Below are 15,426 nucleotides of genomic sequence, written 5' to 3'. Positions count from 1 at the left end.
AAGTCTTTAGTAGGCTAAACGATACTATTTTGCGTGCCTTGCATAGTTACATCTAGCTACTTCTTGCAGTGTTGAAAACTGTGTATTGTCCTTCCACTCCATTGTAAAGATAACATCCAGAACATTTTACAAGGGCGATAAAGCATACCAGAAAGATGTGCTGAGTGTTCTCAGAATGCATTTAATAAAGAAATGCCCCATTGCGTTGTCACTGTCATAAAGTAAATATTGTTGATCCCCTATGATTTGATCCTGCTTCTTGAGGTAGGGAGCCATCTAGTGGTGGCTATGGCCAAGAAATCAGACTAAATCTGAAATTTGAATCATATTTTGTACATGCGCACTCATTTTTTTTTTAGAGAAGTCTCGCTAATTTATAACATTTCAATATTCATTGATTGGCACAAGTTACGAAAACGCCTGTTTCGGCTTTTTGAAATTTGGTTTCTCCGGGCCACTGTATATTTTTTTCGAAACTTCCTCACGTGACATCAGTCCAAGTGAAGATGTCAACAGCGACAACCGAGTACACTTGAAGTTATTTGACTGATGTTTTTGTCGTATTGCTGGCAATCGGAAGGGAATGTCGATGTTGACCACTGCTTGACTGTCACATAAGATAGCTAAGGTATGTTGTTGTCTCAAGAAATAGTCTGTGGAATGCTATCCAAGACAAGCTACAACAGCTAGCTAGAGATAGATTCGTGTTGGCTTTGTGAGTAGCCCAGTTTAACGTTCACAGACAACTGCAGGTCCTACATTGCAATATACTCTACATAGCTAGCTAACATGCTAGCTGGTATTTAACCAGTATCCTACAAGTTAGCTTCCATCATCTCTATACTGTAAGTTGAGAACGTATTTTTATTTTAACAATTTGTGCTATTGTTTGGGTTGTTTGCACGTGTCACATTTCCCCAGAATCATCTGTCTCGGTCTTCTCATCTATTTTATGGTGCATTGTTTACCTGCAGGATGGCTGGATGTCACAGTGGCCAATCCACCCTTGTCAACAGCTTGGCCACTCTGCTTCGGGATCATGGTATAGTAACATCACCACCTACATATTCTAGATATAGCCCCTGTTATCCCAGACCTGCTAATCTGTTCTTTTGACGTTGTTAGAAATGATTAGGGCCTCATAGCTATACTGTAGCTACATGCTTAATATATTTTATGTTGCATTATAACTGCTGGTTTTAAGTGGTGTGTTACCATTGTCTCCTCTCTCCAGGTGCATCTGTGCTGGACGGCAGCAGTACCCTGACTCTACAGGCAGACTCTCTGCAGCACCTAGGTCGTCTGTTTGAGCAGTACCTCCTCTCCAGGACTCACCAACATGGCTTCCTGGCTCTGCCCTCGCACCCTGCTGACACCACCTCCCTACTGCAACTCCAGTTCCTGTTCGACGTGCTGCAGAAGACTGTCTCCCTCAAGGTGTGTGTGTCCTGCTCTATTTGTGAACATTTTTGTAGTAGATGTATGCATAACTTGCTCAGCACTTCATAAACATAAATGTTCCAAGTAAAACTGAATTATGTGGACATCTGAGGGAATTTCATTGAGCCACAAGGTGGAGCTATAGCATTCTATATAATGTTCTTTGGCCTTTGGTTTTTCATTCCTAGCTCATCAATCCACCTGGGTCGAGGCTTCAGTCAGTGGTCAAGATCTTTCCTTTCAAGTCTCTCAAGTCCTTAGAGGTATGGGAGGAAAATGTGTGTGCTTCTCCTTTGTAACAGAACAGTATAAATGTTGTATATAGATGAATCTGGCTTACTCTGGGCCTGTTGTTCTCTCCCAGTTGAAGCGTATCCCCCCTCACTGTCTGGAGGACCTGAGGGGAGTCTACTCTCAGTTAGAGGTGTTCACCTGCTCCAAGAGCCTCAGTTCCCTGGAGGTAACACACACACACACACACACACACACACACTGTTCACCATTTTCTCTTTCTGAATAACAGGCCCCTTTGTGTTGGAGTTTGAGCCAGTGTTCTTGTTACAGGAGCTACTGTCTCTGTGTGGAGGAGACCTCAGCTCTGCACTGCCCTGGCTGGAGCTGCACACCCTCAACTTCAGCTACAACGCTATAGTCTGCCTGGATGAGTCACTCGTAAGACATGCTCACTGGTTTATTTATTCACTGACTTTGACATTTGTTTTTAATGTGAATCACTTTTTTTGGCCATGTTTTAATGTGAGTCACTCTGCCTTTTTTAGAGTTTACTGAATGTTCTGAAGTCTCTGGATCTTAGTCACAATAAAATCCAGGAGTGTGCTGACTTTCTCAAGGTATTTCTGGATAGGTTTTGTGTCTGTGTGTTGAGAGGGGGTCAGAGTTGGAGACATGCAGTAAGTTACTGCACTGGGCTATCTCCATATCTACTGTCTCTCTCTCCTCCTCCTCTCTCAGCCTCTGAGTGAGCTAGAGCACCTTAACCTGGGCTATAACAATCTCCAGAGAGCTCCAACGCTGGGCTTGAGCTCCAGAGCCAAGCTCCTCACTCTCATCATCAGAAACAACGAGCTGGAGACCATCAACGGTACTGTAACACCTCTGATAGACACCATCTGGTCATGCTATAATGAATGATAGTATGGTGGTTTCTCTAATGAAATTGGGATTTTTTTTTTTTTTTACCACAGCCCTAATATTGATATTATCCCTAAACGTATGCCAAAAATCATCAATAACAAATAGTTAGCAATAGTATTCCATCTGCAAACTCCCTCAAGACTACCTGTTATGCATGACCCCTTGAACTGACCTCTATCAGTATTGGAACAGAGAGGGACTTCAGACAGTCAAAGCCTTGGATCTGTTTATAGCCTTGTGTCCACAAACAGTTGGGGGCTATAGATAAACAGGAAGCTAGGAATATATTAATATACTTGCATACTCCAGCGTTTGTTTGCCAGTACTGCCTATCTGCCCATCTCTCTCCCCCAACCGTCTCCCTATTGTTCAGTGTACTCTCTAAGTCTCTGTTAGTTTTGGATGGCTGACTCTGTCCCCGTCTCAGTATGAGATTTGATTTGATTTGTGTGTGTGTGTGTGTGTGTGTGTGTGTGTGTGTGTGACTGTGACCCTATGCAGGAGTGGAGCAGTTGTTGTCCCTACAGCACCTGGACTTGGCCTACAACCTGCTACTGGATCACTCCCAGCTGGCTCCTCTGTCTATGCTGCACAGTCTCAAAATGGTGAAGGAGAGAGAGAACTTAGAAGTGTGCTTATCAGTAGTTTACTGTGTGACAGCCTCTGTGTTATCCCAGACCCACTGACCTGTAGCCTCAGTGTTATCCCAGACCCGCTGACCTGTAGCCTCAGTGTTATCCCAGACCCGCTGACCTGTAGCCTCAGTGTTTTCCCAGACCCGCTGACCTGTAGCCTCAGTGTTATCCCAGACCCGCTGACCTGTAGCCTCAGTGTTATCCCAGACCCGCTGACCTGTAGCCTCAGTGTTATCCCAGACCCGCTGACCTGTAGCCTCAGTGTTATCCCAGACTCACTGACCTGTAGCCTCTGTCTCTTCTTAGCTGAATCTGAAGGGCAACCCACTGTTCTTCCAGAAGACCCACAGAACATGCACTGTCCGCCACCTCTCCCCCAAGGCTGCCTACCTCAGAGTGAGTGAGAGGGGGAGGGAGGGAGAAACATCGGAAAGCTGAATTTGGACCCAGTCTTTTTTTCATGATTCTCTGTCTCCTCCTCGAGTTTAATATTGTCTCTCCCCCTCTCTCGCCTCTAGCTCAGACTGGACAGCAGCCCTCTCTCCTCCTCAGAGTTGTCAGTGAGTAGGCCACTCCTGTGGGTCAGCAGGCATACTCAGCACTTCTCTAGTCTTGTTGGGTCACTTGTTGATGTGCACTTTAAGTTCATTCGTGGGATTCGCCACTTTTGTACAAGACAGTCTTAACATGGGACCGCCCCCCCACCTTCAGGTGCTACCCAAACCGGGACAGCTGATTGGGCAGCTCCAGTCCCAGGCCTCGCCCTTGATCACCAGGGCTCCAGAGTGGGGTAACCAGGAAGTAGTGTCCAGCGGGGGCGGGGAGTTGAGTGACAGCCTGTCGGTCAGCGAGGTAGGAGTGACACGACAACGCAAGAAGAAAGCCAAAGTAAGTCAGCTACACAGCTCACTGAGAGGCTGGTGGTTTGTCCCCACCCCCTAGCCACTCTGTGTACCTCTTAAAACTCTGACCAGCTAGAAGAAATACATGTTAATAGCTTTAACTAACCCTCTGATAGGATCAAGATCCTACGGGGTAAGGGGGTACCTACGGGTTAAGGGGGCTAGGGGGTGTCTACGGGGCTAGGGGGTGTCTACGGGGTGAGGGGGCTAGGGGGTACCTACGGGGTAAGGGGGCTAGGGGGTGTCTACGGGGCTAGGGGGTACCTACGGGGTGAGGGGGCTAGGGGGTACCTACGGGGTAAGGGGGCTAGGGGGTGTCTACGGGGCTAGGGGGTACCTACGGGGTAAGGGGGCTAGGGGGTGTCTACGGGCCTAGGGGGTGTCTACGGGGTGAGGGGGCTAGGGGGTACCTACGGGCCTAGGGGGTGTCTACGGGGTGAGGGGGCTAGGGGGTACCTACGGGGTAAGGGGGCTAGGGGGTGTCTACGGGGCTAAGGGGTGTCTACGGGGTGAGGGGGCTAGGGGGTACCTACGGGGTAAGGGGGCTAGGGGGTGTCTACGGGGCTAGGGGGTACCTACGGGGTAAGGGGGCTAGGGGGTGTCTACGGGCCTAGGGGGTGTCTACGGGGTGAGGGGGCTAGGGGGTACCTACGGGCCTAGGGGGTGTCTACGGGGTGAGGGGGCTAGGGGGTACCTACGGGGTAAGGGGGCTAGGGGGTGTCTACGGGGCTAAGGGGTGTCTACGGGGTAAGGGGGCTAGGGGGTGTCTACGGGGTAAGGGGGCTAGGGGGTGTCTACGGGGTAAGGGGGCTAGGGGGTGTCTACGGGGTAAGGGGGCTAGGGGGTGTCTACGGGGTAAGGGGGCTAGGGGGTGTCTACGGGGCTAGGGGGTACCTACGGGGTAAGGGGGTGTCTACGGGGTAAGGGGGCTAGGGGGTACCTACGGGGCTAGGGGGTGTCTACGGGGCTAGGGGGTGTCTACGGGGTAAGGGGGTGTCTACGGGGTAAGGGGGCTAGGGGGTGTCTACGGGGTAAGGGGGCTAGGGGGTACCTACGGGGCTAGGGGGTGTCTACGGGGCTAGGGGGTGTCTACGGGGTAAGGGGGCTAGGGGGTGTCTACGGGGTAAGGGGGCTAGGGGGTGTCTACGGGGCTAGGGGGTGTCTACGGGGTAAGGGGGTGTCTACGGGGTAAGGGGGCTAGGGGGTGTCTACGGGGTAAGGGGGTGTCTACGGGGTAAGGGGGCTAGGGGGTACCTACGGGGCTAGGGGGTGTCTACGGGGTAAGGGGGTGTCTACGGGGTAAGGGGGCTAGGGGGTACCTACGGGGCTAGGGGGTGTCTACGGGGTAAGGGGGTGTCTACGGGGTAAGGGGGCTAGGGGGTACCTACGGGGCTAGGGGGTGTCTACGGGGTAAGGGGGTGTCTACGGGGTAAGGGGGCTAGGGGGTGTCTATGGGGTAAGGTCCATTTGGAATGAACAAATCAATACAGGCAGAGGAGAAGGAACATGTTTCTGGAATGTCGTGTGTATAATATATATATCCATGTGTGTTGTTTCAGAGTAAGGTGAGGGTGAGACGGGCTAGCATCTCAGAGCCCAGTGACTACGACTATGAACCCAGACCACAGTCCTCTATACAAGGTCAACTTTTACTATATATATATATATATATATATATATATATATATATATATATACATGTTAATAGCTTTAACTAACCCTCTGATTGGATGAAGATCCTACGGGGTAAGGGTCTAGGGGGTACCTACGGGGTAAGGGGGCTAGGGGGTACCTACGGGGTAAGGGGGCTAGGGGGTCCATATATATATAGTAATATATAAAAAACCTCCTCTCTCCCATCAGACATCGTTCTCCCTCACCAGAAGGAGATTGAACGCATGGACAGTTTCAGGGACCAACTGGGTGAGGATTGGCTGCGCTACCAGCATCACCTAGAGGGGGCGCCAATCGCCACCCTAGACAAGGCGGACAGACCAGCTCCTCCACACCTCAACAACAGTCTCTGTGCCACCCCCTCCCCAACCAACAACAGCCCCGTCCAGGCAAGCCCCGCCACCTTTAAGCCCCCTTCTCCAGAGCTGGAAGTCCCAGAGGTTCTACCCCCACCGCTGCGCTCGTCTGAGTCCAAGGAGGAGGCCTCAGACTGGGATGCAGATCTGGAGACAGAGTCCACCCTCCAGTGGCCTGACCACAGCCTCGGGCACACAGAGTCCACCCTGGAGACTACTATGGCAGAGGGACTGGGTCAGGGGTTAGAGGGGCCACTGGCGACACCCACGGACACCAGAGAAGAGGAGGAGGAGGACTTGGGAGGTAGGAGCACTTCAGAACTAGCAGTAGCACACCTGATTGAAGTAGACAACTTATCATCCAGCCCTTAACTAGTCCAACCAGCTGTGCTAGAGCGGGAATACAACCAAAATGTGCAAAGACTGGGGGGTTCCAAAGGAACTGATTGGGCAACGCTGAGCCAACCTTTGACCTCTCTTTCATCTGTCTCTAGTTGACCTGTGTCACCCCCTGCTTGTGGGAGTACTATCATCATCAGAAGAGGAGGAGGAGGAGGAGGGGCTGAGGAGGAAGAACAGGGCCCAGTGTCCTGTGTTCCTCAGGGTCAAGCCAAGACACGTCCTGGAGGTGGACATGAGCAGGGGTCAGTTGCAGGCCCAGCTAGAGTTGGACAGTCTGGGGAGGTTCACCATGTCCCAGGTCACCTGGACTGAGAGGGTGAGAAGCGGGAGGGGAATGGGGGAGGGAGGGAGGAAGGAAGGAAGGAAGGAAGGAAGGAAGGAAGGAAGGAAGGAAGGAAGGAAGGAAAGAGGGAGGGGAGGAGGAGGGATGGAAGGAGAGGAAAGGTGAGTAGTGATGGTGGTGGAGGGAGGCATGGTTGGGGAGGGGAATTATGCCGAGAGGAAGGGGGGTGATTTTTTTTTTACATTTATTTTTGTTGTTGCCTGAAATGATGAAAGAAGTGTATGTTTTGTATTTGTTCTAAAGATAGTTCTCTCTCTAGGAGGTGGAGCGAACTCTTCCTGCGGTAGAGCTTCACTTCCGTTACATCAGCAGAGAGAGGAGGAGGAGACGCTATGTTATGCTGGATGATGACCCCCAGGAGGCACTGCAGGTAACGCAATAGGGATGTGGCAAATGGAAAATGTTCTTACCGGTTAAACAGACAATTTTTCATTTTAAACTCCACGTGAATTCACAATGTAACTACTCTGCTGCTAGCAACACTTTGGGTCTCACGGTACGTCCCTTTAAGATGGTTAAGCATTGCACCTGTACTACCATTACTGTACCTCAACTCCACCTCTCAAAGTCTGCATTTCCTTCTCATTTAACTTATGAAAGTATTGCCATACAGGACTACGCTGCTGTCGCTTGTCTTTCTCTGCCATTTTGCAAACTGTTAACGATGATGACGTAGTGTTGGAGAGTGTCGACTCCAATAGAATTGATACCTCGACTCCTTGCACGTCGACTCCCGGTGTTGACTCCCATTTCTGAGTTTCAAGATTGACTCCTAAGATTCAGTATTCTTGGAACGGAGGAGACTGATAAGTTGCCGTACTTCTGAGAACACAAACACTTGCATCTTTCATAGCGAGGGACAGACGGAGAGAGAGGAGAGGGGCACAGTATTTGTAGGTCGGCCACCAGTCAGACGGAGTCGGAACCGTGCACTAGGCCTATCTATCTGCAATCAAAAACAGCATTCTATTGCGAGATACTGCGTCTCACAATTTCTTGGCTTGCAACTTCAGTAAAGCGGGGCCTATCATCAACGAATGGGTTAGGATGTTCTACTGGCAGCAGACCGGAGACTGATCACACACATCATTAGCAAAGAGAAAGATCAGGGGTGTAGTCATTAGTCCAAACCGTTATAAAACGTCCACAAAGCTGTGGTCAGTACTCCATGGATGTTGCCATCAGTCCTACAGGTCAGACCTTGCTCGTTAGGCCCAATGATATCTATCTTGTTGTTTGTGTGTTTTACGTATGCAGCCATTGGAATGTTCTGTATTCTGAATGTTCTGTTTTTTTGTTTGGACTTGCATGTGGGTACAATACACATTTGAGGTAGCCAGTCATCATACAACTGTTCTATCGGAAAATACAAGGACTGTTATTAAAGTTTCAAAGAATGTCTTGGAAAATACATGATTGTAAATACGGCGGGTGTTGTTGCTAGGCACTGACAGAGGTACTGTCGCGGGTGGTGAAGGAGAATGAGCGGCGGGTCATGGAGGGTCGCCCCAGCTGTGTCCGCCTGCAGTGTCTACGCTGTGGGTCAGAGTTCACACAGCGTGGAGGGAAGGAGCAGCAGGACGGAGGGAGATTGAGAGGATGGACAGGACTGGAAGAGCAGCAGCTGGAGGAGGAGAGGAAGAATAAGTGCAGAGAAGATGGATTGGGTGAGAGAGACACACTCGTACAGGAACACACATGCACGCATGCTAGGGACCGGCACAGTTATTCAAATATTACAATATCCAAACCGATGTCAGTATTTCATTTTTTTTTCTCTCTCTCCCTCTGTGCCACACACACACACAGACCATCACACACACACACACAGACCAACACACAGACCAACACACAGACTAACCACCAACACACAGACTAACCACCAACACACAGACCAACACACAGACCAACACACACACAGACCAACACATACACACCATCACACACACAGACCAACACACACCATCACACTCACTCCACACACAGACCATCACACAGACCCTCACACCACACACAGACCATCACATGCACACACCACACACAGACCATCACATGCCCATTATTTTGGTTACCATGGCTAGAAGAAAATATCTGAGTGACTTTGAAAGAGGTGTCTCAAAGGAGCTCAGGGGGTTTAAAGGGTGGGTGTGTGTCTGTCACCAAATCTCAACCCAATCGAAAACGTACGTAGGGCTGGACGATTTATATTGAATGAATTTGATTAATTCAAATGTATGTTTTCGCAGGATATTCCAAATGCCTGTATCGCAAGAATCAAGTTTTTATTTGAGTTTTTATGCGCGTTTTATGTCTGCCTGTTCTCATGTATTTTTGGTCTTGTCTCCTTCGCTCCTCTGTGCTGTGTTCACCTTCCTAGAGATCTGTTAGGGTGGAGACAAGCATCTTTCAACGACAATTCAGTCGTTATCCAAAATTCGGGAAGGCAGGCGACAAGCTTAAATCCAAAATAAGCCCATAGAAACGCAATTTTGGCGAGAGTGAAACCTCTCGCTTTGCATCTTCCTCTCTGTTTACACACACCAAGCCCCTACCCCTGCCACTCACAACAACAAAGATGAGAGATCACTTCCTCCTCTGATAAGCGGTTACAACTCGTTATTTGCGTTTGAGGCTTAGTCCAACAGAATCTGTTATGTGGAAACCGAAAACACATTGAGACATTATTTTACTGTAGTAGAGAAGTTAACCTGTCTCAACTCCTCACATTGCGTGCAGAGCAGACACTATTAAAACAAGAGTATCGATGAACATTGATTCTGGAAAATGAATGCTCAGTTTGGTACGTTCCGCTAGCAGCATTTTATTCAAAGACCGTTATACATGCTGTCTAGTCTTTTATAAATGTGCAATAAGCATAAAGCACAATTACATAAGGAATTGGCAACTCGTTCTCATAGCTGTCTAGTCTGTTTTATAAATGTGCAATAAGCATAAAGCACAATTACATAAGGAATTGGCAACTCGTCCTTATTCTGAGAAAGAAGATAGGCCACTTGATTTCAACATCTGAACAAAGTGAAAAGGCGAGCATATTGTTCAAACAGTTGGAGATGGACAGAAGGGTGCTTTATAACAATTCAACTGTGCTACCTTGTTGGCTAGCAAATAAACTCAGCAAAAAAAGAAACGTCCCTTTTTCAGGACCCTGTCTTTCAAAGATAATTCGTAAAAATCCAAATAACTTCAGACCTTCATTGTAAAGGGTTTAAACACTGCTTCTCATGCTTGTTCAATGAACCATAAACAATTAATGAACACAAACCTGTGGAACGGTCGTTAAGACACAAACAGCTTACAGACGGTAGGAAATTAAGGTCACAGTTATGAAAACTTAGGACACTAAAGAGGCCTTTCTACTGACTCTGAAAAACACCAAAAGAGAGATGCCCAGGGTCCCTGCTCATCTGTGTGAATGTGCCTTAGGCTTGCTGTAAGGAGGCATGAGGACTGCAGATGTGGCCCGTGCAATAAATTGCCATGTCCGTACTGTGAGACGCCTAAGACAGCGCTACAGGGAGAAAGGGCAGACAGCTGATTGTCCTCGCAGTGGCAGACCACGTGTAACAACACCTGCACAGGATCGGTACATCTGAATATCACACCTGCGGGACAGGTACAGGATGGCAACAACAACTGCCCGAGTTACACCAGGAACGCACAATCCCTCCATCAGTGCTCAGACTGTCCGCAATAGGCTGAGAGAGGCTGAACTGAGGGCTTGTAGGCCTGTTGTAAGGCAGGTCCTCACCAAACATCACCAGCAACAACGTCGCCTATGGGCACAAACCCACCGTCGCTGGACCAGACAGGACTGCAAAAAAGTGCTCTTCACTGATGAGTCGCGGTTTTGTCTCACCAGGGGTAATGGTCGGATTCACGTTTATCGTCGAAGGAATGAGCGTTACACCGAGGCCTGTACTCTGGAGCGGGATCGTTTTGGGGGTGGAGGGTCCGTCATGGTCTGGGGCGGTGTGTCACAGCATCATCGGACTGAGCTTGTTGTCATTGCAGGCAATCTCAACGCTGTGCATTACAGGGAAGGCATCCTCCTCCCTCATGTGGTACCCTTCCTGCAGGCTCATCCTGACATGACCCTCCAGCATGACAATGCCACCACGCACAGAATGAGCAGTATGGCTGATTTCCTGCAAGACAGGAATGTCAGTGTTCTGCCATGGCCAGCGAAGAGCCCGGATCTCAATCCCGTTGAGCACGTCTGGGACCTGTTGGATCGGAGGGTGAGGGCTAGGGCCATTCCCCCCCAGAAATGTCTGTGAACTTGCAGGTGCTTTGGTGGAAGAGTGGGGTAACATCTCACAGCAAGAACTGGCAAATCTGGTGAAGTTCATGAGGAGGAGATGCACTGCAGCACTTAATGCAGCTGGTGGCCACACCAGATACTGACTGTTACTTTTGATTTTGACCCCCCCCTTTGTTCAGGGACACATTATTCAATTTCTGTTAGTCACATGTCTGTGGAACTTGTTCAGTTTATGTCTCAGTTCTTGAATCTTATGTTCATACAAATATTTACACATGTTAAGTTTGCTGAAAATTAACACAGTTGACAGTGAGAGGACATTTCTTTTTTTGCAGAGTTTAGATCCAAGTTGGTTAGACATGAAATATAAAGATTAGCTTGCTACTCGTAAGCATGTGAGCTTGTGCTTGAGAGATTGTTTACAGTGCCTTTGGAAAGTATTCAGATCCTTGACTTTTTTTCCATACAGCCTTATTCTAAAATTGATTCAATTGTTTTTTTATTTTCTCATAGATCTACTCGCAATACCCTATAATGACAAAGCAAAAACAGTTATTTTTTTAGAAAGGTTTGCTAATTTATTGAAGAAAAAAAAAACATGACATTTACATACAGTACTGGTCAAAAGTTTGGACACACCTACTCATTCAAGGGTTTTTCTTTATTTTTACTATTTTCTACATTGTAGAATAATAATGAAGACATCAAAACTATGAAATAACACATATGGAATCATGTAGTAACCAAAAAAGTGTTAAACAAATCAAAATATTTAATATTTGAGTTTCTGCTATTTCTGGGACTGGTAACTCTAATGAACTTATCCTCTGCAGCAGAGGTAACTCTGGGTCTTCCTTTCCTGTGGCAGTCCTCATGAGAGCCAGTTTCATCATAGCGCTTTATGGTTTTTGCAACTGCACTTGAAGAAACTTTCAAATTCTTGAAATGTTCCGCAGTGACTGACCTTCATGTCTTGAAGTAATGATTGACTGTCATTTCTCTTTGCTTATTTGAGCTGTTCTTGCCATAATATGGACTTGGTCTTTTACCAAATAGGGCTATCTTCTGTATACCACCCCTACCTTGTCACAGCACAACTGATTGGCTCAAAACCATTAAGAAGGAAAGAAATTCCACAAACTAACTTTTATCAAGGCACACCTGTTAATTGAAATGCATTCCAGGTGACTACCTCATGAAGCTGGTTGAGAGAATGCCAATGTGCAAAGCTGTCATCAAGGCAATGGGTGGCTACTTTGAAGAAACTTAAATGTAAAATATATTTAGATTTAACACTTTTTTTGGTTACTTCATGATTTTATGTTATTTCATAGTTTTCATGTCTTCACTATTATTCTACAATGTAGAAGATAGTAAAATTAAAGAAAAATCCTTGAATGAGTAGGTGTGTCAACTTTTGACTGGTACTGTAAGTCTTCAGACCCTTTATTCAGTACTTTGTTGAAGCACCTTTGGCAGCGATTACAGCATCGCACCTTCTTCGGTAATGACGCTACAAGCTTGGCACACCATTCAGAGACTTGTCCCGAAGCCACTCTTGTGTTATCTTGGCTGTGTGCTTAGGGTCATTGTCCTGTTGGAAGGTGAACCTTCGCCCCAGTCTGAGGTTGTGAACGCTCTGGAGCAGGTTTTCATCAAGGATCTCTCTGTATTTTTGCTCCATTCATCTTTGCCTCAATCCTGACTAGTTTCCCAGTCGCTGCCGCTGAAAAACATCCCCACAGCATGATGCTGCTACCACCATGCTTCACCATAGGGATGGTGCCAGGTTTCCTCCAGATGTGACGCTTGGCATTCAGGCCAAAAGTTCACTCTTGGTTTCATCAGACCAGAGAATATTGTTCTCATGGTCTGAGAGTCCTTTAAGTGCCCTTTGGCCAACTCCAAATGGAATGTCGTTCCTTTTTTACTGAGGGGCTTCCATCTGGCCCCTCAACCATAAAGGCCTGATTGGTGGAGTGCTGCAGAGATGGTTGTCCTTCTGGAAGGTACTCCCATCTCCACAGAGGAACTCTGGAGCTCTATCAGATTGACCATCGGGTTCTTGGTCACTTCCTGACCAAGGTCCTTCTCCCCCGATTGCTCAGTTTGGCCGGATGGCCAGCTCTAGGAAGAGGTTTGGTGGTTCCAAACTTCTTCCATTTAAGAATGATGGAGGCCGCTGTGTTCTTGGGGACCTTCAATGCTACAAATGTTTTGGTACCCTTCCCCAGATCTGTGCCTTAACACAATCCTGTCTCGGAGCTCTACGGACAATTCCTTCGACCTCATGGCTTGGTTTTTGCTCTGACATGCACTGTCAACTGTGGGACTCCAATCAAGTTGTAGGAACATCTCAATGATGATCAATGGAAAGAAACAAGATGCATCTGAGCTACATTTCGAGTCTCATAGCAAATGGTCTGAATACTTATGTTAATAAGATATTTCTGTTTTTTATTCCAACCTGTTTTAGAATACAACACCAACAATGTGGAAAAAGTCGAGGGGTCGGAATACTTTCCAAAGGCACTGTATGAGACCTGTGTTCATTTTCTATAATGCCTGCCACAAGAAGTTAGTCATTATTAGTGAATGTGCGTTATGCATAGTTCTGGTAAACATTTTAACAAAAAGGACATCTTACTAGACAGACTTGAACACCAGATCAGTGATTATTGCAAAAAAAATAATAATAAATAAAATAAAATAATGATAAAATAATTAAATGATTGGTGGGTCTTGGTTGTGGAAGGCTTATATTTAGCATAGGTATAATTTCACTAACACTGAATTAATTAGATTATTACTGACTGTTTGAAATGCAGTGTATTTGACCTTTTTTAATTGTACAAAAAATCTTAATTAGAGAATATAGATAAAAAAAATCAAGCTATATATTGTTAATCAGCCCATGAGTTGGAAAATGTTGAGATTATTTTTAGGCCATATCGCCCATCCCTACACTTATCGGAGATTCTGGACCGGCGTCCGAGACAGCGTTTTCTACCACCATCAACAACACCAAATTATGGAATGTCTCATGGAAGAATGGTGTCGCATCCCTCTATTAGAGTTCCAGACACTTGTAGACTCTATGCCAAGGCGCATTGAAGCTGTTTTTGCACATTGTGGTGGCCCAACGCCCTGTTAAGACACTTTATGTTGGTGTTTCCTTTATTTTGCTCATGTTCAGTCATCTCCATTCCTCTGATGGAGATCTCCAGGTCGGATCTTAAGGACAGGGCTCTACTGGCAGCGTGCAGGATCACCTTATCTTCCTACCCTGATAGACGTCACACAGATGTGGGCGGAGGTCCGATGACAAGTCGTTATAAAACCTCTTGAGGTTACTATGGCAACAGACGCTATGGTCCAAGCGACCACATTTTTTCCTTAACAATTGGCTGTCAACTTTGTTGAAAGTGCTTGTGAGGTTCTTCTATCAACTCTCTAAAGTACTAATTTACCAGAACAAATCCCTCAAACACGCAAAATGTAGCTTTTAATTCCTGTTTGTCTTTTAACGCTTGACTGCTGGTCCCACAGAGGACTAACTAACCGCTATAATTAGCGGAGACAGATAGCTTGAAGCCCTTGGTATCAGCTTAGCCCTCCTCTCCTGGTCCTCAACAACCCAGACCTGAAATGACTACATGCTCTGACATGCCCAGAGCTCAGGGAGAGTTTGTTCTACAGATTTCTATGGCTTTTGACAGTGTTAACTTCTAGTTGGAATGTAGTTTAGTCATATCCCTTTATATGCTGAGTACGACATCTACACCAAGGAAATGCTGACGTGTCTAGTCATTAACTCTGTTTTTAAAGAGCAGATTATGGACAGAATTTAGCCTTTTTAAAACAAGTATTTTTGTGTACAAAAATACAACCATTACAACACCAATACGTACGAATTCACACTGAAGAATAACACCTTTTTGAAACAATGTATTTATTTTCTGTTACTTGTCAATTTATACAATGTCTTCAGGAAGTACCGTCATCTGTCCTGAGTGTGGCAGTGATCATGTGGTCCAGCTGGCTGACCAATCAGCTCCCTCCACCAGTACGCCCGTCCATACACCCGTCCATGGTTCCCCATGCCAAGACGGGACTGACCGACACTTTACCTTCAACCACAGAGATACACCTCTACACAGTCACCCTGGCAACAAGGTTTGAGATTTTATAGTCTTTACGATTTATTTAAATATGTTGTTGTATGATGAACATGTTT

At 46.8% G+C, this 15,426-nt stretch overlaps 1 protein-coding gene across 1 annotated transcript in view; it reads left to right on the top strand.

Moving 5' to 3' along the window:
• The first annotated feature begins 500 nt into the window (after positions 1 to 500).
• Positions 501 to 15,426, top strand: part of LOC120051448 (serine/threonine-protein kinase 11-interacting protein-like) — a 41,603-nt gene continuing 26,677 nt past the window's right edge. Inside the window, exons 1-18 of the mRNA XM_038998310.1 lie at positions 501 to 628; positions 975 to 1,042; positions 1,235 to 1,437; positions 1,629 to 1,703; positions 1,805 to 1,900; positions 2,005 to 2,112; positions 2,220 to 2,291; positions 2,413 to 2,542; positions 3,097 to 3,200; positions 3,537 to 3,626; positions 3,749 to 3,790; positions 3,942 to 4,118; positions 5,692 to 5,773; positions 5,996 to 6,466; positions 6,657 to 6,880; positions 7,167 to 7,277; positions 8,352 to 8,574; positions 15,181 to 15,365. Of these exons, the coding sequence (XP_038854238.1) occupies positions 976 to 1,042; positions 1,235 to 1,437; positions 1,629 to 1,703; positions 1,805 to 1,900; positions 2,005 to 2,112; positions 2,220 to 2,291; positions 2,413 to 2,542; positions 3,097 to 3,200; positions 3,537 to 3,626; positions 3,749 to 3,790; positions 3,942 to 4,118; positions 5,692 to 5,773; positions 5,996 to 6,466; positions 6,657 to 6,880; positions 7,167 to 7,277; positions 8,352 to 8,574; positions 15,181 to 15,365 (2,460 nt within the window). The 5' untranslated portion in view covers positions 501 to 628; position 975. The remainder of the gene's footprint in view (positions 629 to 974; positions 1,043 to 1,234; positions 1,438 to 1,628; positions 1,704 to 1,804; positions 1,901 to 2,004; positions 2,113 to 2,219; positions 2,292 to 2,412; positions 2,543 to 3,096; positions 3,201 to 3,536; positions 3,627 to 3,748; positions 3,791 to 3,941; positions 4,119 to 5,691; positions 5,774 to 5,995; positions 6,467 to 6,656; positions 6,881 to 7,166; positions 7,278 to 8,351; positions 8,575 to 15,180; positions 15,366 to 15,426) is intronic.

This window comes from Salvelinus namaycush, chromosome 7 (assembly GCF_016432855.1).
Source record: "Salvelinus namaycush isolate Seneca chromosome 7, SaNama_1.0, whole genome shotgun sequence".
In the NCBI taxonomy this organism is placed as follows: Eukaryota; Metazoa; Chordata; class Actinopteri; order Salmoniformes; family Salmonidae; genus Salvelinus; species Salvelinus namaycush.
The sequence above is the reverse complement of the archived record's forward strand: the minus strand, read 5'-3'. Positions and strand labels throughout refer to the sequence as shown.